General features: G+C 54.8%; 1 protein-coding gene across 3 annotated transcripts in view; it reads left to right on the top strand.

Moving 5' to 3' along the window:
• The window catches only part of lsr (lipolysis stimulated lipoprotein receptor), a 37,405-nt gene that overhangs the window by 1,634 nt on the left and 8,848 nt on the right, over positions 1-26,923 (top strand). For 2 of the 3 annotated variants that reach the window (XM_070872299.1, XM_070872298.1), the window contains exons 2-6: positions 8,934-9,275; positions 11,961-12,080; positions 18,284-18,430; positions 19,064-19,240; positions 21,263-21,316. In XM_070872299.1, the coding sequence (XP_070728400.1) occupies positions 8,934-9,275; positions 11,961-12,080; positions 18,284-18,430; positions 19,064-19,240; positions 21,263-21,316 (840 nt within the window). The remainder of the gene's footprint in view (positions 1-8,933; positions 9,276-11,960; positions 12,081-18,283; positions 18,431-19,063; positions 19,241-21,262; positions 21,317-26,923) is intronic. The other variant, XM_070872300.1, reaches the window with a different exon arrangement.

The following is a 26,923-nucleotide window of genomic DNA, read 5'->3' as shown; positions in this document are numbered from 1 at the left end:
CGCTTCACGGCCAATGAAGTACGTTTGGAGTGCAGTCACTGTTGTAATGTGGGAAACGCGGCAGCCAATTTGAGCACAGCAAGCTCCCACACACAGTCCTGTGATAATGACCCAGATCATCTGTTTTTGTTATGTTGGTTGAGGGATAAATATTGGCCAGGACTCTGGGGAGAACTCCACTGCTCTTCTTCCAAATAGCACCATGGGGTCTTTTACGTCCACCTGAGAGGGGAGACGGGTCCCTCGGTTTAACGTCTCATCCGAAAGACGGTTGGATAAATACTTGTAGAGAAAAATGTGCAGGACTGTGAGGAAAGAGCAGGGAATTGGGGTTAAATGGATAGCTTTTCCAAAGAGCTGGCAGGATTCGATGGGCCGAATGGCGGCCTCCTATGCTGTATCATTCTATTTTGGCAGTGCTGCTGAGGGGACGAGGTTAAAGAAAGTCTGGTTCTCTTGGAATAATTCATACCAGGGCCCTGAAAGAAAGAGCCAGTATGTATCTCCTTGATAATTTATTAATCTCTCGAAATGGCAGCACTGTCTGATTATTGGAAAGTAGTTGAGAGAACAGGGGCCGGAATGTCCTGGGGACTTACAGGCCACCCAGCCACGTGTCTGGTGTGGATAATATTTTAGGGAACACCGCAAAATGAAACGCTTGGAGTGGTGGGGGAGTCAGCATGGGTTTATGAGTTGGAAGGTATTGCCACACGGATTTTCTGGAGTATTTCCAGGCGATTACAGACTTGTTGACACACTGGAATTCTGTGGCTGTGACGTATTTAGGTTTCAGCACAGTGTTTGATCTTGTGTCACGCTGGGATTAGTCGACAAGGCTGTGGTGTGGGGTAGAGAGAACTTCAGGGCCCAAAGCAGAGAAGGCAAACGGTGGGTGCATTCCTGAGGGAGTGATCTTCAGGATATTATCCGGGTCAGCGATGGGTCTGTGTCTCCTAACAGTACAGGTGGAAGTAAAGCTGCACTTAACTTTGAAAATTACATTCAAACTGGGAGGGAGAGGTTCAAGCAACAAGGAAGGTCTGGATTGTTTCGGAACAATGACAACTGGAGAGTTTAGAACCAGGGGTCACAGTCTCAGGATAAGGGCTCGGCCATTTAGGACTGAGATGAGGAGGAATTTCTTCACTCAGAGGGTGGTGAATCTTTGGAATTCTCTGCCCCAGAGGGCTGAGTCGTTGAGTGTATTTGAGGCTGAGATCGATAGATTTTTGAACTCTCGGGGAATCGAGCGAAACAGGGATCGGGCGGGAAAGTGGAGTTGAGGCCGAAGATCAGCTGTGATCTCATTGAATGGCGGAGCAGGCTCGAGGGGCCGAATGGCCGACTCCGGCTGCTAATCCTTGTGTTTTTTAACGTCGAAAAATAATCAAAAAAATGGACGTCGAGGTAAGGAAAGATTATTTGGAGGGGGTGATTTAGAAGTTTGGTCAAAGAGGTGGGCTTACAGGAGCAGAGAGAGGTGGAGAGGTTTAGGGAGGGAATTCCAGAGCTCTGGGTCTGAACACTTGCAGGCACGGCCAACAATGGTGGGGGAAAAATGAGTGAGGTTTGCTCGAGGGGCTAGAGTCCGGCGGGGGTGGGGGGGGGAGAGAGAGAGATCGGGGGTGCGGAGGCGGGGGTACGGTTGTAGGGCTGGAGGTGGTTATAGAATTAGGGATGGATTAAAGTTCAGAATTTAACATTTGAGGCATAAGGGTTAGAGCTAATGTCATCATAGAGCGGTCCCTCAAACAAGGATGACTTGCTTCCACAAGTTCACAGATGTTTTGATGAAGGACCCGATGTTCTGGTCCTGAACTCCAATTGAGGGGGTGGAAGATGCCTGTGCGTGGATTTTTTTAACATGGGGTGACCGTTGCACACCAGCCACCACACGGACTTGACAGAGCTAGATCTTGGTCCAGTGGCAAGGGTTAACCAGGACGACTGGAGACCAGCTCGGCTGCACGGACCCAGTGCACACTTATCGTAGCGTGGGCTGGCCCGTGTTGCCCCTGGGCCCTCGCCTCGCCTCCCCTGGGCCCCGGACCCTCATTTGCCGCTCCTCCGCCACGATCTCTCGCCGCTCCTCCGCCACGTTCTCTCGCCGCTCCTCTGCCATAAATATCCACCACATCTCGTCACAAACACTCGCCGCTCATCCGCCCCATAGGAGGGTGAACACAGGGGTGATGGGTGAACGGGACTTGGTGCGAGTTAGGACACGGGCAGCCGATGAGCTGAGGGGGATGCAGAGTCCGCCGGTTTGACGGAAGTGGAACTTTGTGATGGAGGAGGGGATATGTGGTTGAAAGCTCAGCTCGGGCGGTTAATAGTTGGTGAGGTTGCGAACAGTCTGGTTCAGCCTGAGACAGTGACTGAGGGAGGGAGCTGGACTGATAGGGAAGGATATGCCTTTAGAAGACAAAAGCTTCACTCTTCCAAAAGATTAGCTGGAGGAAATTGCAGCTTGCCCAAGACCGGATGTTGGACAAGCAATGTGACAAATTGGAGAGAGTGGAGGTGTCGGGAGAAGTGGGGGTGAGGTGGAGCTCGGTGTCGTCGGCGTACAGGTGGAAACTGACTCCGTGTTTCCAGATGATATCTGCACGGAGCAGCATGTAGATGAGAAATAGGAGGGGGCCAAGGATAGATCCTTGGGGGACACCAGAGGTAACGATGCGGGGGTGGGAAGAGAAACCGTTGCAAGCGATTCTCTGGCTACGATTAGAGAGGTAAGAATGGAACCAGGTGCGTGCAGTCCCACCCAGCTGGACGATGGTGGAGAGGCGATGGAGTGGGTCGACTGTGTCAAAGGCTGGAGGCACGTGGAGGGGGGGGGGGGTGGGGGGGGGGCGAGGAGGGATAGCTTAGCACCAGTCACAGTCACACACAATGCTGATGTGACTTTGATTAGGATCATTTCTGCACTGGGGCAGGAAGCTGATTGGAGGGATTCAAATGGAGTTGCAGAAAAGATAGGCAAGGATTTGAGGGGCGCAGGCAGGTCAAAGGACTTTGGAGACGAAGGGGAGTTTGCAGCTGGGGGCGGTACTTTGCAAAGACCGAGGGGGTCAAGGGTGGGTATTTTGAGGAGCGGGGCGGGTGATGACAGCAAGGTTGAAAGGCCCCCTGGGGGTCTGTACCCCAGGAGAGGGAACTGTTTGCAGTGTCCCCTAACATGGGGGCCAGGGAGGGATGTTGGGTATGTCGGTGGTTGAGTGAGAATGGGTCGAGGGAGCAGAAGGTGGATGAGACAATCTCCGAGAGGGGAAATGGAAGAGGCGATAGAATGAGACTTGGGGTTCTGGGCTAGTGCAGGAGAGTTTGGGACGGGTGGGGGAGCTGGCAGAGGCTGCTGAAGAGATGTTCTCTGTCAGGATAACAAAGTCCGTGAGCTCCTCACTTGTTGTTAGAAATGAGTTTGGAGAGGGCAGGGGGAAGAGGGGTTTATGGAGCTGGTTGGTCGTGGAGAAGAGAAATTGGGGTTTATTTTTGGTGTCCCAGGGGGAAAGCACATCTGCGGTGAGGCTTGGCAGAGGAGCATGAGTTTGGACAGAGCTCGAGGTGGTCTTTGTTGATTAGGAAGTGAAATGTCACAGCCTCTCAGCTCTCTTGTGAAGGTTTCTCTCGCTGTGTGTTCTCAATCTGTTACATTTTCTCTTCTGTCTGTCGCCTAGACCCTCGACTACTGCAAACAGTCTGCTTCTACCCACCCTGTCCAACCTTGCATCATTTTAAACACATCTATCGTATCGCCCTGCAATCTGTGTTGTTGGAATGGGAAGAGCCCCAATGATTCACATCCTGATTAACTGGATACGTGGCACTGTTTCGATGGTCTGCACTGGTGTCCTGGGGCCAATATTTGTCACTCAATCATCACCACTAAAACAAGAGGGTCTGCTCATTTATCATCAAGTTGCTGTTTGTGGGAGCTTGCTGCGCACAAATTTGGTTGCCGCGTTTCCTGCATTATAACAGTGACCAATAAAAGCCCTTCATTGGCTGTGAGGCCCTTTGGGACGTACTGACAGGGTGAAAGTTGCTGGAGGAATTGGAACTGTTTCTCTTACACCACTTGTGCCTGCGTTCTGAATGCCCCAAACCTTGCAGCGCTACTCCCCAGGCAGATTACGCCACATACCTCTGGCCCTTTCTGTGAAGTTTGACTGATGGAAAATGACATTTCTCCAGTATGACCTCCAGTCAGTCCCGCTCTGATTGGTGAGTGAGCCTGGGTTCTGGTGTTGTCTGGGGACACTGCAGGATATAAATAGAAACCAGGAAGTTGCATTTGTGAGGCACGTTAAACCTCCTCGGATGTCACAAAGTGGTTGCCAGCCAATGAATTACCGTCCTAAGTGCAGTGAAACGTGACATCGAGCAACATGGCTGTGAAGTTGGGCACAGCAAGCTCCCACAGTCAGGTCGCTGATTGCAGTGCGGGCAGGCACAGCAGGAGGGGCGAAGGAGCGGCGAGAGTTCGTAGAGGGAAGTGATCGGGGCCCGGGAGAGGTGGGGCCCAGAAGAGCCGAGGGCCCAGGGGTAGTATGGGCCAGCCCACACTGTGCGATACGTGTGCGCACTAGGTCCATGCAGCAGATCAGGTCTCCAGTCGTCCTGGTTAACCCTTGCCACTAGAACAAGACCTCGCTCTGTCAAGCCCCGTGTGGTGGCTGGTGTGCAACGGTCACCCCACGTTAAAACCATCCATGCACAGGCATCTTCTACTCTTCAGGATGTAGTTCAGGATCTGGAATATTAGGTCCTTCATTGTAACACCTGTGAACTCAACTCTTTTTGGCATGGAAGCAAGTCATCCTCACTTCGAGGGAGTGCATATGATGAATGACCAGTGAGTCTGTTTTCAATGATGTTGGTTGAGGGACAAATATTGGCCTCAGGCCACCGGGGAGAACTCGCACCTCTCCCGTTCTTCCAATCTGCCGAAATGTGGTAGTGTTGGCTAGCCCAGCAATGTGCGTTCCGTTCAGTGGACAGTCAGCTGAGATTATGGGCTGTGTCCAACCAATGACCCTGTGGCTGTGAATGAGAACCTGGGGACCTCCGTTAGATGTTCCTGTTGTTTTCTGTTCATCCCGGAATTTCAGTTCAGCAGATTCCATTGCCGGCAGTATTTGCACAGACTCGTCACACCAGTCCCTTCACGCCCCAACTCAGGCTGGCTGACTCACGGCTCACTCTTCCTGTTGGAAACTATCTCACTGCAATCACACTGACCCCACCCTGATACTGCAACTCCAACAAACAAACAACAAACTCACTGCCTCAACCGGTGATTACAACCCGGGCAATTTCACAGCAAGTTCCGTTTACCAACAAGGAATGGGGGGGGGGGGGGGGGGGGGAGGAGAGGAGGAGGGAAAGAGGAGGGAGGGAGAGAGGGGGTAAAGGGGGAGGGAGAGGAGGGGGTAAAAGGGGGGAGGAGAGGAGTAAAGGGAGAGGGAGAGAGGAGAGGAGAGGAGAGGAGAGGAGAGGAGAGGGGGTAAAGGGGGGAGGGAGAGAGGGGGAGAGAGAGAGGAGAGGGGAAAAAGCGAGGGTAGGGGGAGAGAAAGAAGAGGGGAGCGAGGGAAAGGATAGTGAGATAATGAGAAAGAAGAGAGAGAGACAGAGATCATCATCATCCCTCGAGGCACTCCCTCGAAGCGAGGATAACTTGCTTCCTCGCCAAACAGAGATGAGTTCACAGATGTTTCAATGAAGGACGTAATATTCCAGATCCCGAACTACATCCTGAAGGGTGGAAGATGCCTGTGCGTGGATTTTTTTAACGTGGGGTGACTGTTGCACACCAGCCACCACACGGGCTTGACAGAGCGAGGTCTTGGTCCAGTGACAAGGGTTAACCAGGACGACTGGAGACCTGCTCTGCTGCACAGACCTAGTGCGCACACATATAGAAACATAGAAAATAGGTGCAGGAGTAGGCCATTCGGCCCTTCGAGCCTGCACCGCCATTCAATGAGTTCATGGCTGAACATGCAACTTCAGTACCCCATTCCTGCTTTCTCGCCATAACCCTTGATCCCCCGAGTAGTAAGGACTACATCTAACTCCTTTTTGAATATATTTAGTGAATTCGCCTCAACAACTTTCTGTGGTAGAGAATTCCACAGGTTCACCACTCTCTGGGTGAAGAAATTTCTCCTCATCTCGGTCCTAAATGGCTTACCCCTTATCCTTAGACTGTGTCCCCTGATTCTGGACTTCCCCAACATTGGGAACATTCTTCCTGAATCTAACCTGTCTAAACCCGTCAGAATTTTAAACGTTTCTGTGAGGTCCCCTCTCATTCTTCTGAACTCCAGTGAATATAAGCCCAGTTGATCCAGTCTTTCTTGATATGTCAGTCCCGCCATCCCGGGAATCAGTCTGGTGAACCTTCGCTGCACTCCCTCAATAGCAAGAATGTCCTTCCTCAAGTTAGGAGACCAAAACTGTACACAATACTCCAGGTGTGGCCTCACCAAGGCCCTGTACAACTGTAGCAACACCTCCCTGCCCCTGTACTCAAATCCCCTCGCTATGAAGGCCAACATGCCATTTGCTTTCTTAACCGCCTGCTGTACCTGCATGCCAACCTTCAATGACTGATGTACCATGACACCCAGGTCTCGTTGCACCTCCCCTTATCCTAATCTGTTACCATTCAGATAATAGTCTGTCTCTCTGTTTTTACCACCAAAGTGGATAACCTCACATTTATCCACATTATACTTCATCTGCCATGCATTTGCTCACTCACCTAACCTATCCAAGTCACTCTGCAGCCTCATAGCATCCTCCTCGCAGCTCACACTGCCACCCAACTTAGTGTCATCCGCAAATTTGGAGATACTGCATTTAATCCCCTCATCTAAATCATTAATGTACAATGTAAACAGCTGGGGCCCCAGCACAGAACCTTGCGGTACCCCACTAGTCACTGCCTGCCATTCTGAAAAGTCCCCATTTACTCCTACTCTTTGCTTCCTGTCTGACAACCAGTTCTCAATCCATGTCAGCACACTACCCCCAATCCCATGTGCTTTAACTTTGCACATTAATCTCTTGTGTGGGACCTTGTCGAAAGCCTTCGCAGTGTGGGCTGGCCCGTGCTGCCCCTGGGCCCTCGCCTCTCCCGGGCCCCCGATCAAGTCCCTCTACAGTCTCTCACCGCTCCTTCGCCCCGACCTCGCCGCTCCTGCTGTACCTGCCCACGCTCCAATCACCGACCTGGACCTTGACATCACTCTTCACTGCCGTCGCCCTCCTGCACCAGCTCGCGCTGTACCTCGCCACGGTACACTGTCGCTCGCCGCTGTGTTTGTGGCCCCAACCTGCCGCTGGTGTTCTCACGCAGAGAGATAGAGAGACAGACAGAGACACTTTCTCCCCAATTAACCTGGGCTGGAGACATTGCAATGGGGCACTGCGCTGGGACGGGCTGAGTGAGTCGGGCCGGGGGGGGCGGGGGCGGGGCCTGGGCACCTGGGAGATATGTAATTTGCCCGTCTCTGTCTGTCAGTACCAGGCACTGTCTATGTATTGTTTGTCTGTCTGTGTACGTCACGTTTGGGGACCTGGGCGATCACTCTGTGACCCGGTTCTGTCTCTCTCTGTCTATCTCTGTCTGGGGACCTGGGCGACCACTCTGTGACTCGGTTCTGTCTCTCTCTGTCTATCTCTGTCTCTGTCTATCTCTGTCTGGGGACCTGGGCGATCACTCTGTGACCCGGTTCTGTCTCTCTCTGTCTATCTCTGTCTCTGTCTGTCTGGGGACCTGGGCGACCACTCTGTGACCCGGTTCTGTCTGTCTCTGTCTATCTCTGTCTGGGGACCTGGGCGATCACTGTGACCCGGTTCTGTCTCTCTCTGTCTATCTCTGTCTGGGGACCTGGGCGACCACTCTGTGACTCGGTTCTGTCTCTCTCTGTCTATCTCTGTCTCTGTCTATCTCTGTCTGGGGACCTGGGCGATCACTCTGTGACCCGATTCTGTCTGTCTCTGTCTATCTCTGTCTCTGTCTGTCTGGGGACCTGGGCGACCACTCTGTGACCTGGTTCTGTCTGTCTCTGTCTATCTCTGTCTGGGGACCTGGGCGATCACTGTGACCCGGTTCTGTCTCTCTCTGTCTATCTCTGTCTGGGGTCCTGGGCGACCACTCTGTGACCCGGTTCTGTCTCTCTCTGTCTATCTCTGTCTCTGTCTATCTCTGTCTGGGGACCTGGGCGATCACTCTGTGACCCGGTTCTGTCTCTCTCTGTCTATCTCTGTCTGGGGACCTCGGGCGATCACTCTGTGACCCGGTTCTGTCTATCTCTGTCTCTGTCTCTGTCTATCTCTGTCTGGGGACCTGGGCGACCACTCTGTGACCCGGTTCTGTCTGTCTCTGTCTATCTCTGTCTCTGTCTGTCAGTACCAGGCACTGTCTATGTATTGTTTGTCTGTCTGTGTACGTCATGTCTGGGGACCTGGGCGATCACTCTGTGACCCGGTTCTGTCTATCTCTGTCTCTGTCTATCTCTGTCTGGGGACCTCGGGCGATCACTCTGTGACCCGGTTCTGTCTGTCTCTGTCTCTCTCTGTCTATCTCTGTCTGGGGACCTCGGGCGATCACTCTGTGACCCGGTTCTGTCTATCTCTGTCTCTGTCTCTCTCTGTCTCGGGACCTCAGGCGATCACTCTGTGACCCGGTTCTGTCTCTGTCTGTCTGGGGACCTCGGGCGATCACCCTGTGACCCGGTTCTGTCTATCTCTGTCTCTGTCTCTCTCTGTCTGTGGACCTCGGGCGATCACTCTGTGACCCGGTTCTGTCTATCTCTGTCTCTGTCTCTCTCTGTCTGGGGACCTCGGGCGATCACTGTGACCCGGTTCTGTCTGGGGGACTCGGGCGACCAGTCTGTGAACCTGTTCTGTCTCTCCAGGTCTGTCGACAGCAATCCAGGTGACGATCCCGAAACCCTGGCAGGTGTCCATCCTGTTCCAGCCAGTGGTGCTGCAGTGTAAGTATACCACGTCGAGCACTGAGCACCCCACCGTCATTTGGAAATACAAATCATTCTGTCGGGACCGGGTGTTGGACGCTTTCAACCCCAGTGGCACGGACAATCAGATCAACGACCAGCTGCTGCAAGCGGACCCCAACTACAATCCGTACGTGAACTGTCCGGACACATCCCGCACCGTACGCATCGTGGCCTCCAAACGGGGTCCAACCATCACGCTCGATGATGCTTACCAGGGGCGGCAGATCACCATAGTGAACGGTGAGTGGCTGGGAGCGCACACACTGAGTCTCACTGGGATACGGGTCCTACACACACTGACTCTCACTGGGGTACAGTCCCACACACACTGAGTCTCACTGGGATACGGGTCCTACACACACTGACTCTCACTGGGGTACGGGTCCCACACACACTGACTCTCACTGGGGTACAGTCCCACACACACTGACTCTCACTGGGGTACAGTCCTACACACACTGACTCTCACTGGGGTACGGGTCCCACACACACTGACTCTCACTGGGGTACAGTCCCACACACACTGACTCTCACTGGGGTACAGTCCCACACACACTGACTCTCACTGGGGTACAGGTCCCACACACACTGACTCTCACTGGGGTACAGTCCCACACACACTGACTCTCTCACTGGGGTACAGTCCCATACACTGACTCTCACTGGGGTACGGGTCCCACACACACTGACTCTCTGGGGTATGGGTCCCACACACACTGACTCTCACTGGGGTACAGTCCCACACACACTGACTCTCACTGGGGTACGGGTCCCACACACACTGACTCTCACTGGGGTACGGGTCCCACACACACTGACTCTCACTGGGGTACAGGTCCCACACACACTGACTCTCACTGGGGTACAGGTCCCACACACACTGACTCTCACTGGGGTACAGTCCCACACTCACTGACTCTCACTGGGGTACGGGTCACACACACACCGACTCTCACTGGGGTATGGGTCCCACACACACTGACTCTCACTGGGGTACAGTCCCACACACACTGACTCTCACTGGGGTACGGTTCCCAAACACACTGACTCTCACTGGGGTACGGGTCCCACACACACTGACTCTCATTGGGGTATGGGTCCCACACACACTGACTCTCACTGGGGTACAGTCCCACACACACTGACTCTCACTGGGGTACGGGTTTGAACCTTCACTGTGTGAACCATGGTGTAAATGACTTCACATCTCCAATCAGATTTGAACTCCTGAGAGAAACAGCTGGTGATGATCGACAGACCATGAAAGCAGAGATTTGTCCCCCTCCCAAAATAAGCAGAACGCAGGAAAACACAGCATGGATTCAGTCACAAGTATGGAATACAGACATCAATCTAGATTTTGCTGCAGAATACTGATCTGCAAATGCCAGTTTGATGCAAGTGCCTGTTTGATATTGGATTTTTTAGCTGATTATGAGCAAGGTATTAAAGATCTGGGCTGGGCTGAGAAAGGGGTGATTTTTATTATATTTAATGCGGAGATAGACAGATTTCTGAGCGATAAGGGAGTGAAGGGTTATGGGGAGCGGGCGGGGAAGTGGAGCTGAGTCCATGATGGGATCAGCCATGATCGTATTAAATGGCGGAGCAGGCTCAAGGGGCCGAATGGCCGACTCCTGCTCCTGTTTCTTATGTTCTTATACTCTGAAGCACGACAGGCCAACTTTGCTCCAGATTCTGCACTCTTCCCACCTGTTCCTGCTCACTGTTACCAGAACTTTTCTCACTATTTCACTCTTTAGAAACAGGACCTTGGTTTGGAGTCTGCTCCGCCATTTAATACCATCATGGCTGATCCGATCATGGACTCAGTTCCACTTCCCCGCCCGCTCCCTTATCGGTTAAGAAACTGTCTATCTCTGTCTTAAATTTATTCAATGTCCCAGCCTCCACAGCTCTCTGAGGCAGCGAATTCCACAGATTTACAACCCTCTGAGAGAAGAAATTCCTCCTCATCTCAGTTATTCTAAGACCATGCCCCCTAGTTCTAGTCTCCCCCATCAGTGGAAACATCCTCTCTGCATCCACCTTGTCGAGCCCCCTCATAATCTGATACATTTCGATAAGATCACCTCTCATTCTTCTGAATTCCAATGAGTAGAGGCCCAACCTCCTCAACCTTTCCTCATAAGTCAACCCCCTCATCCCCGGAATCAACCGAGTGAACCTTCTCTGAACTGCCTCCAAAGCAAGTATATCCTTTCATAAATATGGAATCCAAAACTGCACGCAGTACTCCAGGTGTGGCCTCACCAATACCCTGTATAACTGTAGCAAGACTTCCCTGCTTTTATACTCCATCCCCTTTGCAATAAAGGCCAAGATATCATTGGCCTTCCTGATCACTTGCTTTACCTGCATACTAACCTTTTGTGTTTCATGTGCAAGGACCCCCAGGTCCCTCTGTACTGCGGCACTTTGCAATCTTCCTCCATTTAAATAACTTGCTCTTTGATTTTTTTCTGCCGAAGTGCATGACCTCACACTTTCCAACATTATACACCATCTGCCAAATTTTTGCCCACTCACTTAGCCTGTCTATGTCCTTTTGCAGATTTTTGTGTCCTCCTCACACATTGCTTTTCCTCCCATCTTTGTATCGTCAGCAAACTTGGCTACGTTACACTCAGTCCCCTTCTTCCAAGTCATTAATATATCTCATGCACCGTGCATCGTTAACTCCCCAGTGCACCATGGTACATAACCAGTCTCGGCGCCCAGAACAATCTCCTATTAGACCAGAGACCACCAGATTGCCGAGGCCAGGTTCGTGTCCGGTTCACCGTGTAGCCTGCCTGCAATGGTGAATTGGGGTAGTGACTGAGTGTATCTGGGTGTACAGAAAGGGGCAGTGAGGAGGGCGCCTTTCCTGGCTTGTTTGATTAATTCTGTTGCCTTCTTCAGAAGCTGACCTGAGCATTGAACGGACGGCCTGGGGAGACAGCGGCGTGTATTACTGCACCGTCATCTCGAGCCAGGATCTTTCGGGGAACAATGAGGGGTTCGTGGAACTGATGGTCCTCGGTAAGTGGCAATTCTTACTGGGGTACGGTTCCCACACACACTGACTCTCACTGGGGTACGGATCCCACACACACTGACTCTCTCTGGGGTACGGGTCTGCCTCTCACTGGGGTACGGGTCCCACACACACTGACTCACTGGGGTACAGTCCCACACACACTGACTCTCACTGGGGTACGGGTCCGCCACACACTGACTCTCACTGGGGTACGGGTCCCACACACACTGACTCTCACTGGGGTACGGGTCCGCCACACACTGACTCTCACTGGGGTACGGGTCCCACACATACTGGGGTAGGGTTTTGAGGTGTTGATGGCTCGCGTTGGCCGACTGCGACACTAACGCCGTTGATCAGTTGCTTTGCCCGACTGTGACAGGATTGTTGAATCGTCTCGCTGGTTTATAGTTTGCGACTTTTCTGCTGCAAGGTGTGTGCTGATTTAATGGAGTGAGGACCTGGTGTCTATTGAGCATCTGTGGGGGGTGCGGGGGGCGTGTGTGCGCGGGGGGGGGGCGTGTGTGCGCGGGGGGGGTCGCGTGTGTGTGTTGTGGGGGGGGAGTGTGTGTGTTGTGGGGGGGGATGGGAAAGTGTGTGTGTGTGTGTCTGTGTGTGTGTGTGTGTGTGTGTGTGGGGAGGGGTGGGGGGGGGGGAGTGTGTGTGTTGTGGGGGGGGGATGGGGAAGTGTGTGTGTGTGTGTGTTGGGTGGGGAGGAGCCTGTTGAGGAATCACAGAACCAGCGAAGTTTACAGTGCGGGAGGAGACCATTCGGCCCATCGTGTCCGTGTTGCCCCGGCCGACCAAGAGCTACCCAGCCTAATCCCACTTTCCCGCTCTGGGTCCGTAGCCCTGCAGGTTACGGCACTTCAAGTGTACATCCAAATGTGGTGAGGGTTTCTGCCTCTACCCCCACTTTCAGGCCGTGAGTTCCCCCCCAGACCCCCACCACCCTCTGGGTGAAGACATTTCCCCTCAAACCCCCTCTAAACCTCCCCCCAATTACTTTCAATCTGTGTCCCCTGGTTGTTGGCCCCTCTGCCGAGGGAAACAGGTCCGTCCTATCCACTCTATCCAGGCCCCTCATCATTTTAGTTGCCAAACTGCCCTGTTATCTATTTTCCAGCTCTGTCTACTTTCTACTTCTCTGCTGCCCAGTTCCAGCTTGGCTTCTCTCCCCACTGAATCTCGTTTCCGGTTCCCGTCCCCCTGCCAGGCTCGTTTAAACTCTCCCCAACAGCACCAGCAAACCCCACCCCCCCACAAGAATATTGGTCCCGGCTCTGTTGAGGTGCATCCCGTCCGGCTTGTACAGGTCCCACCTCCCCCAGAAGCGGTCCCAATGCATCAGGAATCTAAAGCCCTCGCTCCTGCACCGTCTCTCCAGCCACGGATTCACCTGCTCTCTCCTCCTCTTTCTGTACTCGGTCGTGTGTGGCCCCGGGAGTAATCCGGAGATTACTACCCTTTGAGGTGCTGCCTTTTAATCTCTCTGCTAGCTCCCTAAACTCTGCCTGCAGGATCTCATCCCTCATCCCTCATCCAACCCCTGTCATTGGTCTTGATGTGGGCCACGGCCTCTGGCTGTTTACCCTCTCCCCGCAAAATGTCTTGCAGCCCCTCCGTGACATCCTTGACCCTGGCACCAGGGAGGCAACATTCCATCCTGGAGTCACATCTGTGGCCACAGAAACGCCTGACTATTGGATCCTCCTACCACTATAGCTCTTCCATTCCTTCCTTCCCCCATCCCCTGTGCAGCTGGGCCACCCCGTGGTGCCGTGGATTTGGCCCGGCCTGCACTCCCCAGGGCCACCATCACCCTCACTGCTACTCAGAACACAGTACCGGTGGACTCTGGGGACCCCTGCCTAGTCCTGCTCTTCTGTCCGGTGGTCACCCACTCCCTCTCTGACCTGCACACTCTTTAGCTGCAGGGTGATCCGTGCTATCCACGTAGCTCTCAGTCTCAGGGATGTACCAATAGTGGCTCCAGCCGTCGCTCAAGCTCCGAAACGCGGTGCTCCAGTTGCTGCGGCTGGAGACACCTCCTGCGTGCGTGGTTGTCTAGGCTGTGCGAAGCGTCCTGGATTTCCCACGTGCTCACCGCGGGACTGAGCTGCCCGGCCCGGCCAGACCTCTAGTTCATTGACTGTAAACTCAACTATGAAATAAACTTAACACGCGAAGGCAAAATAACCCAATCACTGGCAACTCACCAATCGGCTCCTTCCCTTGTGCCGACTTCACGATTGGTTTCTGACGTCGCTTCTGTGTTGAGCTGCCCCCGTCTCCCAGTCCACTCACTCCCGTTCCTGCCCCGTCTCCCGGCCCCCTCACTCCCGTTCCCGTTCCTGCTCCGTCTCCCGGCCCACTCACTCCCATTCCTGCCCCCGTCTCCCGGCCCACTCACTCCCGTTCCTGCCCCCCGTCTCCCGGTCCACTCACTCCCGTTCCTGCCCCCCGTCTCCCGGTCCACTCACTCCCGTTCCTGCCCCCGTCTCCCGGTCCACTCACTCCCGTTCCTGCCCCCCGTCTCCCGGTCCACTCACTCCCGTTCCTGCTCCCGTCTCCCGGCTCCCTCACTCCCATTCCTGCCCCCGTCTCCCGGTCCACTCACTCCCGTTCCTGCCCCCGTCTCCCGGCTCCCTCACTCCCGTTCCTGCCCCCGTCTCCCGGCTCCCTCACTCCCGTTCCTGCCCCCGTCTCCCGGCTCCCTCACTCCCGTTCCTGCCCCCGTCTCCCGGTCCACTCACTCCCGTTCCTGCCCCCGTCTCCCGGCTCCCTCACTCCCGTTCCTGCCCCCGTCTCCCGGTCCACTCACTCCCGTTCCTGCCCCCGTCTCCCGGCTCCCTCACTCCCGTTCCTGCCCCCGTCTCCCGGCTCCCTCACTCCCGTTCCTGCCCCCGTCTCCCAGCCCACTCACTCCCATTCCTGCCCCCGTCTCCCGGCCCACTCACTCCCGTTCCTGCCCCCGTCTCCCGGCCCATTCACTCCCGTTCCTGCCCCATCCCGCGCTCTCTCTGGGCCTCACGGCCCACTACTACTCCCTGCTCTGGCCCGCACTCTCTCTGGGTCTCCCGGCCCACTCCCGCTCCCTGCCCTGGCCTGCCACTATTTCTTCCTCTTCTTCTCCGAATTCCCACTCTTTTCAAATTCCCAAATAAACCATTCAGTGCACTCGCTTTAAGGCCACACTGCACAGACGGAGCGGGGAGGGGAGGGGAGGGGAGGAGTGGGGGCGAAGCGGACTCGGGAAGGGGGAGAGGGGTGAGGGGAGGAGGGAAGTGGGAGAGGAGGGCAGATGAGGGGAGAGGAGGGGGAAGGAGGGGTGAGGGGAGGGGGAGAGGGGTGAGGGGAGGAGGGAAGTGGGAGAGGAGGGCAGATGAGGGGAAGGAGGGGTGAGGGGAGGGGGAGAGGGGTGAGGGGAGGAGGGGGAGAGGAGGAGGGGAGAGGAGGTGAGGGTGTAACATGGACACGCTCGGTTCCCTGCCTGTCGATGGGGTCGGTGCCGTGTGTACGTGGCTCTTGGCCAGGAGTAAAATTAATTCGGACAACAACAGTAACTTGTGTTTATATAGCGCCTTTAAAACGTCCTGCGACGCTTCACAGGAGCAATTCTCAAACGGGCTTTGACCCCGAGCCACATAAGGAGACATTAGTGACAGGCGACCAAAAGCTGGGTCCAAGAGATCGGTATTAAGGAGTGTCTTAAAGGAGGAGAACATAAGAACATAAGAACATAAGAACATAAGAACATAAGAACATAAGAACATAAGAACATAAGAACATAAGAACATAAGAACATAAGAACATAAGAACATAAGAACATAAGAATTAGGAACAGGAGTAGGCCATCTAGCCCGTCGGGCCTGCTCCGCCATTCAACAAGATCATGGCTGATCTGGCCGTGGACTCAGCTCCACTTACCCGCCCTCTCCCCGTAACCCTTAATTCCCTTATTGGTTAAAAATCTATCTATCTGTGACTTGAATACATTCAATGAGCTAGCCTCAACTGCTTCCATGGGCAGAGAATTCCACAGATTCACAACCCTCTGGGAGAAGAAATTCCTTCTCAACTCGGTTTTAAATTGGCTCCCCTGTATTTTGAGGCTGTGCCCCCTAGTTCTAGTCTCCCCGACCAGTGGAAACAACCTCTCTGCCTCTATCTTGTCTATCCCTTTCATTATTTTAAATGTTTCTATAAGATCACCCCTCATCCTTCTGAACTCCAACGAGTAAAGACCCAGTCTACTCAATCTATCATCATAAGGTAACCCCCTCATCTCCGGAATCAGCCGAGTGAATCGTCTCTGTACCCCCTCCAAAGCCAGTATATCCTTCCTCAAGTAAGGTGACCAAAACTGCACGCAGTACTCCAGGTGCGGCCTCACCAATATCCTATACAGTTGCAGCAGGACCTCCCTGCTTTTGTACTCCATCCCTCTCGCAATGAAGGCCAACATTCCATTCGCCTTCCTGATTACCTGCTGCACCTGCAAACTAACTTTTTGGGATTCATGCACAAGGACCCCCAGGTCCCTCTGCACCGCAGCATGTTGTAATTTCTCCCCATTCAAATAATATTCCCTTTTACTGTTTTTTTTTCCCCCAAGGTGGATGACCTCACACTTTCCGACATTGTATTCCATCTGCCAAACCTTAGCCCATTCGCTTAACCTAGAGAGAGAGAGAGAGAGAGAGATGGTCTAGGGAGGGAGTCCCAGAGCTTGGGGCCCAGGCAGCCGAAGGCAGGGCCACCGATGGTGGAGCGATGGGAATCGGGGGGGAGGGCAAGAGCCAGTGTTTGGTTAACTTCGTTGGACCAGTTTCCAATTGGTAACTCCGTTGTCCTCTCTGTTTTGTTCTGCAGCTGGAACAGGAGGGACTTCAGAGCTTTTACCAGGTGTACAGATAGGGAGCATGGCAGGTACTGATCTCCATTCGGCTGTAGGAATAGCAGTAGGCCCTTCGTGGGGTAATGCTGAGGTGGTGATTGCACAGCGTGGTGTGGTTATATCCTGTACATGTATAGTATATGGTGTGGAGATATCCTGTACATGTACAGTGTAAGGTGTGGAGATATCCTGTACATGTATAGTATATGGTGTGGTTATATCCTGTACATGTATAGTATATGGTGTGGTTATATCCTGTACATGTACAGTGTAAGGTGTGGAGATATCCTGTACATGTATAGTATATGGTGTGATTATATCCTGTACATGTATAGTATATGGTGTGGTTATATCCTGTACATGTACAGTGTAAGGTGTGGTTATATCCTGTACATGTACAGTGTAAGGTGTGGTTATATCCTGTACATGTATAGTATATGGTGTGGTTATATCCTGTACATGTACAGTGTAATGTGTGGTTATATCCTGTACATGTATAGTATATGGCGTATAATAGAGACTGGATAAAACCGATGGGTATATATTGAGGTTAACGTGTGCAGAGACTGTGTCTGTGATGTGAAACATGCGATGACTGGGATTACAGTGGGGCCGTGCTGTACTGAGGCACTGACTGGGATAACTTGGTATACTGAGGCACTGTGGGATAACTTGGTGTACTGAGGCACTGTGGGATAATTGGTATATTGAGGCACTGACTGGATAATTGGTATACTGAGGCACTGACTGGGATAACTTGGTATACCGAGGCACTGACTGGGATAACTTGGTATACTGAGGCACTGACTGGGATCATTGGTATACTGAGGCACTGACTGGATAACTTGGTATACTGAGGCACTGACTGGGATAACTTGGTATACTGAGGCACTGACTGGGATAACTTGGTATACTAAGGCACGGACTGGGATAACTTGGTATACCAAGGCGCTGACTGGGATAATTGATATACTGAGGCACTGACTGGGATAACTTGGTATACTGAGGCACTGGCTGGGATAACTTGGTATACTGAGGCACTGACTGGGATAACTTGGTGTACTGAGGCACTGACTGGGATAACTTGGTATACCGAGGCACTGACTGGGATAACTTGGTACACTGAGGCACTGACTGGGATAACTTGGTATACCGAGGCGCTGACTGGGATAACTTGGTATACTGAGGCACTGACTGGGATAACTTGGTATACTGAGGCGCTGACTTGCTGCGTTCAGTGGCCGGGTGTCACGCGGTGATTGAGCCCCGGTGTGTGACTATGCCCGCTCTGCTCTCTGCCCCTAGATTGGTTGTTTGTGGTTCTGGTGATGCTGGGAGCCCTGGTTTTGTTGATCCTGATCGCTGTTTGCTGGTGCCAATGTTGCCCCCACACCTGCTGCTGTTACCTCCGATGCCCCTGCTGTCCCGAGAAATGCTGCTGTCCATATGCCCGTGAGTACAACCTCCGATATATCTGCGCGGTCAGCCATCCTGGAATAAAGGCACGGCTGTCTGGGGAAAGCTAAAGTCAGCAGTATTAATAGGGTAGATCGACAGAGAAACTATTCCCCTGGGTACGGGGCATCCAGAACAAGGGGGCAGAATCTTAAAATTCGAGCCAGGCTGTTCAGGGTGATGTCAGGAAACACTTCTTCACATCAAGGGCCGTGGGAATCTGGAACTCTCTGGCCCAAAAAGCTGTTCGGGGTCAATTGACAATTTCAGGACGAAGATGGATAAAGTTTTGTTGGGTAAGGGTATTAAGGGTTACGGAACCAAGGCGGGTAGATGGAGTTAAGATACAGATCAGCTCGAGGGGCTGAATGGGCCTCCTCCTGTTCCTGTGTAACAGGCTCGAGGGGCTGAATGGGCCTCCTCCTGTTCGTGTGTAACAGGCTCGAGGGGCTGAATGGGCCTCCTCCTGTTCCTGTGTAACTGTTGCAGTCCCGGATAAGACACCGTCACTAATTGGCTACGTCACTGGGTTTGGTTTTCCGGAATACGATCCCCGGGGATGCGTGTGGTGGGTTTTGTTACTCTCAAGGCGGCCGGTACGAGGGTTTTAACCTGCTCTTTGTCTCTCAGTCTATCACGCAGGGAAAGCGGCCACAGCGGGAGTACAGAGTCTGTACGCCCCCAGCTCCTACGCGGCCAGCATGTACTCCCACCCCAGTCAGAAGATGCAGCCCCCTCTGCCTGTCATGGTGCCGATGACCCAGTTCAACGGGGGATACGGATCCGATTTCGATGGAGCCAGTTCAGGTAATGGGAGCGTGCGGAGAGCGTTCGGGAACTGGATGTGGGATCAGTGCATGTGCTGTGTAACTGGGCTGTGTACTCGGGCTGTGGGATCAGTGTGTGTGGTGTGTACTCGGGCTGTGTGTCCTCGGGCTGTGGAATCAGTGTGTGTGCTGTGTACCCGGGCTGTGTACCCAGGCTGTGGAATCAGTGGGTGTGCTGTGTATTCGGGCTGTGGAATCAGTGGGTGTGCTGTGTACCCGGGTTGTGTACCCAGGCTGTGGAATCAATGGGTGTGCTGTGTATTCGGGCTGTGTACACGGGCTGTGGAATCAGTGTGTGTGCTGTGTACTCGGGCTGTGTGTACTCGGGCTGTGTATCAGTGTGTGGGCTGTGTACCCGAGCTGTGGGATCAGTGCATGTGCCATGTACCTGGGCTGTGTACTCGGGCTGTGGGATCAGTGGGTGTGCCGTGTACCTGAGCTGTGTACCCATGCTGTGGAATCAGTGCATGGGCTGTGTACTCGGGCTGTGTACACGAGCTGTGGGATCAGTACCCGGGCTGTGTACCCAGGCTGTGTACCTGTGCTGTGGGATCAGTGCATGTGCTGTGTACCTGGGCTGTGGAATCAGTGTGTGTGCTGTGGACTCGGGCTGTGTGTACCCGAGCTGTGGGATCAGTGTGTGTGCTGTGTGTACCCGAGCTGTTAGATCAGTGCGTGGGCTGTGTATCCGGGCAGTGTGTACCCGAGCTGTGGGACCTGCCCGTGCCGGGCCAGGACTTGTTCCTGGCTGCACCACCCGACTGTGGAACACAGTGAGCCTGTGGCAATGTCTGTCCCAGCAGCCTGTTGTCAGCCAGCTGACGGGAGCTGTGATTGGTGGGTGTGGGGGGGAGATGAGAATCAGTGTCTGGGCATCGGATCAACCTCTCGCAGCGTTTAGTCAGCACGTTCTGTGGGTGGGAGCAGGTTAGAACTCGCTCTCAGAGCGATGCTAGCTCGGTAATAACTGCCTTGTTCTTTCGGCAAGGGTTCGATGTACACAGGCTGCTGAGGGAGACCGGGGCGGGCATTAACGGGGCGGGCATTAACGGGGCGGGCATTAACGGGGCGGGCATTAACGGGGCCGGCATTAACGGGGCCGGCATTAACGGGGCCGGCATTAACGGGGCCGGCATTAACGGGGCCGGCATTAACGGGGCCAGCGCTAAGCAGCTATCACTCTGAAACTGTCTTTTCCTGTGTAGATGAAAGGAGAGGGTGGTTTGAGCTGGGTCTCGATCTGCAGAGTGCCGTCTGTTAAATATAATAACACCGACCGTGAAATACATTCCTTGTCAGACCGACTCAGACTGGGGAACAGGAGCTTGCAGAGGGCTCAGGCACAGGGAGGGGTCACGGGCTGTAACCCTGCTCCGAGAGGGGTCACGGGCTGTAACCCTGCACGGGGAAGGGTCACGGATTGCGACGGGGGTCACGGACTGTATCCCTGCACGGGGAGGGGTCACGGACTGGGGGAGGGGTCACGGACTGTAACCCTGCACGGGGAGGGGTCACGGACTGGGAGGGGTCACGGACTGGGAGAGGGGTCACAGACTGTATCCCTGCACGGGAAGGGGGTCACGGGCTGTAACCCTTCACGGGGAGGGGTTACAGGCTGGGGGAGGGGTCACGGACTGTAACCCTGCACGGGGAGGGGTCACGGACTGGGAGGGGTCACGGACTGGGAGAGGGGTCACAGACTGTAACCAGGTCAAGTAGCTGTTGAGCCAGTGTTGGATGCTGGGAAGGGATGTCGTGAGCGAACTTGAGCGGGGGCAGGTGGGGGAGGGGGTGGTCGCCCCTTGGGCAAGGCCCTGGGGCTGGGGGCCGGGGGGGATGAGGGATGGGGCCTGGACTTGGGAGATGGGGATGGGGGCCGGACTCCGGGGAGGGTCCTGGGCTGCGGGCTGCGGAGGGGATGTCATTGTCGAATCCTGATGCCGGCTCTCTGTTGCGTTTTACACCGACTGATTTCTCTCGTGTTTAACGCTTTATTTTCCAGTTGGAAACCACAGTCGTGTCCCCCTGCTCCACGACCAGGACACAGCGAGCGCTGGTGAGTGTGAGCAGCGTGTGTGTGTGTCCCCGCACTGAGTGTGAGTGATGTGTGTGTGTGTGTCCGCGCTGAGTGTGAGTGATGTGTGTGTGTGTGTCCGCACTGAGTGTGAGTGATGTGTGTGTGTGTCCGCGCTGAGTGTGAGTGATGTGTGTGTGTGTGTCCGTGCTGAGTGTGAGTGATGTGTGTGTGTGTCCGCACTGAGTGTGAGTGATGTGTGTGTGTGTGTCCGCACTGAGTGTGAGTGATGTGTGTGTGTGTGTCCGCACTGAGTGTGAGTGATGTGTGTGTGTGTGTCCGCACTGAGTGTGAGTGATGTGTGTGTGTGTCCGCGCTGAGTGTGAGTGATGTGTGTGTGTGTGTCCGCGCTGAGTGTGAGTGATGTGTGTGTGTGTCCCCGCACTGAGTGTGAGTGATGTGTGTGTGTGTCCGCACTGAGTGTGAGTGATGTGTGTGTGTATGTCCGCACTGAGTGTGAGTGATGTGTGTGTGTGTGTCCGCACTGAGTGTGAGTGATGTGTGTGTGTGTGTCCGCACTGAGTGTGAGTGATGTGTGTGTGTGTCCGCGCTGAGTGTGAGTGATGTGTGTGTGTGTGTCCGCGCTGAGTGTGAGTGATGTGTGTGTGTGTCCCCGCACTGAGTGTGAGCAGCGTGTGTGTGTGTCCGCACTGAGTGTGAGTGATGTGTGTGTGTGTGTCAGCACTGAGTGTGAGTGATGTGTGTGTGTGTGTCCGCACTGAGTGTGAGCAGCGTGTGTGTGTGTCCGCACTGAGTGTGAGTGATGTGGGTGTGTGTCCGCAATGAGTGTGAGTGATGTGTGTGTGTGTCCGCACTGAGTGTGAGCGATGTGTGTGTCTACTGTACATGGTCCATGTCTCTGAGCCATACAGGAGGGCGGGTATCACTACAGCCCTGTAGACCATGAGCTTGGTGGTGGATTTGAGGGCCTGGTCTTCGAACACTCTTTTCCTCAGGCGGGCGAAGGCTGCACTGGTGCACTGGAGGCGGTGTTGGACCTCGTTGTCAATGTCTGCCCTTGTTGATAGGAGGCTCCCGAGGTATGGGAAATGGTCCACGTTGTCCAGGGCCATGCCGTGGATCTTGATGACTGGGGGGCAGTGCTGTGCGGTGAGGACAGGCTGGTGAAGGACCTTTGTCTTACGGATGTTTAGCGTAAGGCCCATGCTTTCATACACCTCGGTAAATATGTCGACTATGTCCTGGAGTTTAGCCTCAAGTCGCTGGAGAAATACCACCAACGATGTCTCCGCAAGATCCTACAAATCCCCCGGGAGGACAGACGCACCAACGTTAGCGTCCTCGACCAGGCCAACATCCCCAGCATCGAAGCACTGACCACACTCGACCAGCTCCGCTGGGCAGGGCCACATTGTCCACATGTCCCCCAGACATGAGACTCCCCAAAGCAAGCGCTCGACTCGGAACTCCTTCACGGCAAACGGGCCAAAGGTGGGCAGAGGAAACGTTACAAGGGACCACCCTCAAAGCCCTCCCTGATAAAGTGCAACATTCCTCACCGACACCTGGAGTCCCTGGGCCCAAAGACCAGTCCGCCCTAAGTGGAGGGAGTGCATCCGGGAGGGCGCTGAGCACCTCGAGTCTCGTCGCCGAGAGCGTGCAGAAACCAAGCGCAGGCAGCGGAAGGAGCGTGCGGCAAACCTGTCCCACCCTCCCCTTCCCTCAACGTCTGTCTGTCCTACCCTCCCCTTCCCTCAACGTATATCTGTCCCACCTTCCCCTTCCCTCAACGTCTATCTGTCCCACCCTCCCCTTCCCTCAACGTCTATCTGTCCCACCTGTGACAGGGACTGTGGTTCCCATATTGGGCTGTTCAGCCACCTCAGGACTCGTGTTAAGAGTGGAGGCAAGTCTTCCTCGATTCCGAGGGGCTGCCGATGATGGTGATTGGTGGGGGTGTTCACACCAAGTGTGATTTGTGTCGATGTTCATATCCCTCTTGTTCAAACACGATCCTATTCCATTTTCAGTCTTGTTTAACCACGGGTTATAGCCAAGAATTCGAATTTCAGCTACAAACCGCCCTCTCTAAACAGGTTTAGCAACTTCCCTGTATGTTTTTGAGGTTTATTGTTATGCTATTACCAGCTGACTGAACCGTCGATATGCTCTCCCTGTTTACCATTGACAATGTTTAACTGTCTCAATGCCGGTGGATAGTGAGGTTGGGATGTTTAGGATGTGGGTCCTAGCTGTAGTGTGCGGGTTCTCACTCGTTCCCCGACGAACCCCCCCACTGCAGGAGTACGGCCCACCCCGCTTGTGTAATCCCCAGACTCGGCCCGATGTGAGAGCGGTGATGTACCTTCCCCCATTGCCTCCCAACCATCGCTCCGACACGAGACTCCCAGGCTCACGAGCTGGGGAGGGAAGTGATTCCGGAATAGACCATGCTTCTGGTCCACGAATAGAAGCCGGGCTCATGGTTGGGGTGGTCATGATGTCGGCCTGGATCGAGTGTATGTATTTCAGCAGACAGGAGCTGGTTAATATCGTAACTCGTGGATGGTGAAATTCTGCTGGACTTTTGGCACAGGTTGGGACACAGATTGGAGCTCGAACTCTGACCTCCGATAACCCATTGGGACTTGGACTGAAACACCGAGCTCGTTTCCAGCAGTTTATGTCACACTGCAATTCTTAAACTCTTTAAATGGTTCAGTGGCTGAGTGAAATCAGTTTTGCCTCAAGAATCAGAGGGTTATGGTTACCAGCCCTACTCTAAACAGGCCCAGAATCTCATTGCAGTACTGAGGGAGCGCCGCACTGTCGGAGGGGCAGTACTGAGGGAGTGCCGCACTGTCGGAGGGGCAGTACTGAGGGAGTGCCGCACTGTCGGAGGGGCAGTACTGAGGAAGTGCCGCACTGTCGGAGGCGCAGTACTGAGGGAGTGCCGCACTGTCGGAGGGGCAGTACTGAGGGAGCGGCGCACTGTCGGAGGGGCAGTACTGAGGGAGTGCCGCACTGCCGGAGGGGCAGTACTGAGGGAGCGGCGCACTGTCGGAGGGGCAGTACTGAGGGAGCGCCGCACTGTCGGAGGGGCAGTACTGAGGGAGTGCCGCACTGTCGGAGGGGCAGTACTGAGGGAGTGCCGCACTGTCGGAGGGGCAGTACTGAGGGAGTGCCGCACTGTCGGAGGGGCAGTACTGAGGGAGCGTCGTACTGTTGGAGGTGCCGTCTTTTGGATGAGACGTTGAACTGTAGCCCTGTCTGCTCTCTCAGGTGGATGTAAAAGATCTCGTGGCCACTATTGTAAGGTTTACGTGTCCCTCCCCAGCCTTTGCTTGCCTCTGGTCCGCGAGCTTGGCCGGAGAGTTTGTTCCGTGTGGATCGTGTTTGTGCGATCTGTGACCTGTGACCTGTGTGATGTACAGAGGTCACTCTCTCAGCTCGGGGACTAGCCGGGGTCGAGCGGCCAATGCGGGACGTGTTGGCAGCCGGTTAATCGCACCAGCTGGATGTTCCTGTCGGCAGTGACTGTCTACACTGGTGCTTGGCATCTGCTCGCTGTGAGGAAGTGTACTGGGGATTCCCAGAGTGGCTGCATGCACCAGAACATGGCTCACGTGGTTTGCGTCAAACAGTGGGGGAGGGGAAGGGTTCGACACAGTCTGTTGGCATCGTGGAGGAGGGGGTGAGGTGGGGGTGGGGGGGTATGTGAGAGGGCGAGGAGGGTATGTAAGAGAGAGAGAGAGAGAGAGAGTGAGTGTGGGGGGGGTATGTGAGAGAGAGAGTGTGTGGGGGGAGTATGTGAGAGAGAGAGTGTGTGGGGGGGGGTATGTGGGGGGGGGGTATGTGAGAGAGAGAGAGTGTATGGAGGGGTTATGTGAGAGAGAGAGTGTGTCGGGGGGGGGGTATGTGAGAGAGAGAGAGTGTATGGAGGGGTTATGTGAGAGAGAGAGTGTGTCGGGGGGGGGTATGTGAGAGAGAGAGTGTGTGGGGGGGTATGTGAGATAGAGAGTGTGAGTGTGGGGGTGTATGAGAGAGAGAGAGAGTGGGAGTGGGTTATGTGAGTGTGTGTGTGTCTGCGGGGGGGTGGGTTTTGTGGGATGTGAGTGTGGGTGTGTCTGGGGGGGTGGGTGGGTGATGTGAGTGTGTGTGTCGGGGGGGGGGGGATTATGTGGGATGTGAGTGTGTGTGTGTCTGGGGGGGGGGGGTGGGTTATCTGGGATGTGAGTGTGTGTGTCTGGGGAGGGGGGAGTGTGTGTGTGTCTGGGGGGGGGGGGGGGGGTTATGTGGGATGTGAGTTGTGTGTGTCTTGGGGGGGGGGTGATGTGAGTGTGTGTGTGTGTCTGGGGGGGGTGGGTTATGTGGGATGTGAGTGTGTGTGTGTCTGGGGGGGGGTGGGTTATGTGGGATGTGAGTGTGTGTGTGTGTCTGGGGGGGGTGGGTTATGTGAGTGTGTGTGTCTGGGGAGGGGGGGTTATGTGGGATGTGAGTGTGTGTGTGTCTGGGGGGGGGGGTGGGTTATGTGGGATGTGAGTGTGTGTGTGTCTGGGGGGGGGGGTGGGTTATGTGGGATGTGAGTGTGTGTGTGTCTGGGGGGGCGGGTTATGTGAGTGTGTGTGTGTCTGGGGGGGGGGGTGGGTTATGTGGGATGTGAGTGTGTGTGTGGGGGGGGGGGGTGGGTTATGTGGGATGTGAGTGTGTGTGTGACTGGGGACGGGGGGTGTGTGTCTGGGGGCGGGGGTTATGTGGGATGTGAGTGTGTGTGTGTCTGGGGGGGGGGTGGGTTATGTGGGATGTGAGTGTGTGTGTGTCTGGGGAGGGGGGGTGGGTTATGTGGGATGTGAGTGTGTGTGTGTCTGGGGGGGGGGGTGGGTTATGTGGGATGTGAGTGTGTGTGTGACTGGGGAGGGGGGGGTGGGTGATGTGAGTGTGGGTGTGTCAGAGTGCTGGGTGTGAGGCGGGCAGGGTTAATGTGAGAGTGTGTCTGGGGGCTTGGGGGTGGTGGGGGGGTTAATGCCCCGATCGGATTGGAACCGGTGTTTATCGGTTACACGTCTGAGTGACTCAGCGTCACCTCCCCCACCCCCCACCCCCCCCACAGTGTGCGGGCATTAACTCTCTGTGTCAGTTGTGGCTCACGAGGTTTGTAGGTTGAAATCCCACTCCAGAAACTTGAGCACATAAATCTAGGCTGACATTCCAGTGCAGTACTGAGGGAGTGCTGCACTGTCGGAGGGGCAGTACTGAGGGAGTGCTGCACTGTCGGAGGGGCAGTACTGAGGGAGTGCCGCACTGTCGGAGGGGCGGTACTGAGGGAGCGCTGCACTGTCGGAGGGGCAGTACTGAGGGAGTGCCGCACTGTCGGAGGGGCAGTACTGAGGGAGTGCCGCACTGTCGGAGGGGCAGTACTGAGGGAGTGCCGCACTGTCGGAGGGGCGGTACTGAGGGAGCGCCGCATTGTCGGAGGGGCGGTACTGAGGGAGTGCCACACTGTCGGTGGAGCAGTACTGAGGGAGTGCCGCACTGTCGGAGGGGCAGTACTGAGGGAGCGGCGCACTGTCGGAGGGGCAGTACTGAGGGAGCCCCGCATTGTCGGAGGGGCAGTACTGAGGGAGTGCC

The sequence above is a fragment of the Pristiophorus japonicus genome, unplaced genomic scaffold (genome assembly GCF_044704955.1).
Source record: "Pristiophorus japonicus isolate sPriJap1 unplaced genomic scaffold, sPriJap1.hap1 HAP1_SCAFFOLD_304, whole genome shotgun sequence".
Lineage (NCBI taxonomy): Eukaryota > Metazoa > Chordata > Chondrichthyes > Pristiophoridae > Pristiophorus > Pristiophorus japonicus.
This window is presented reverse-complemented; position numbering and strand designations above follow the sequence as displayed.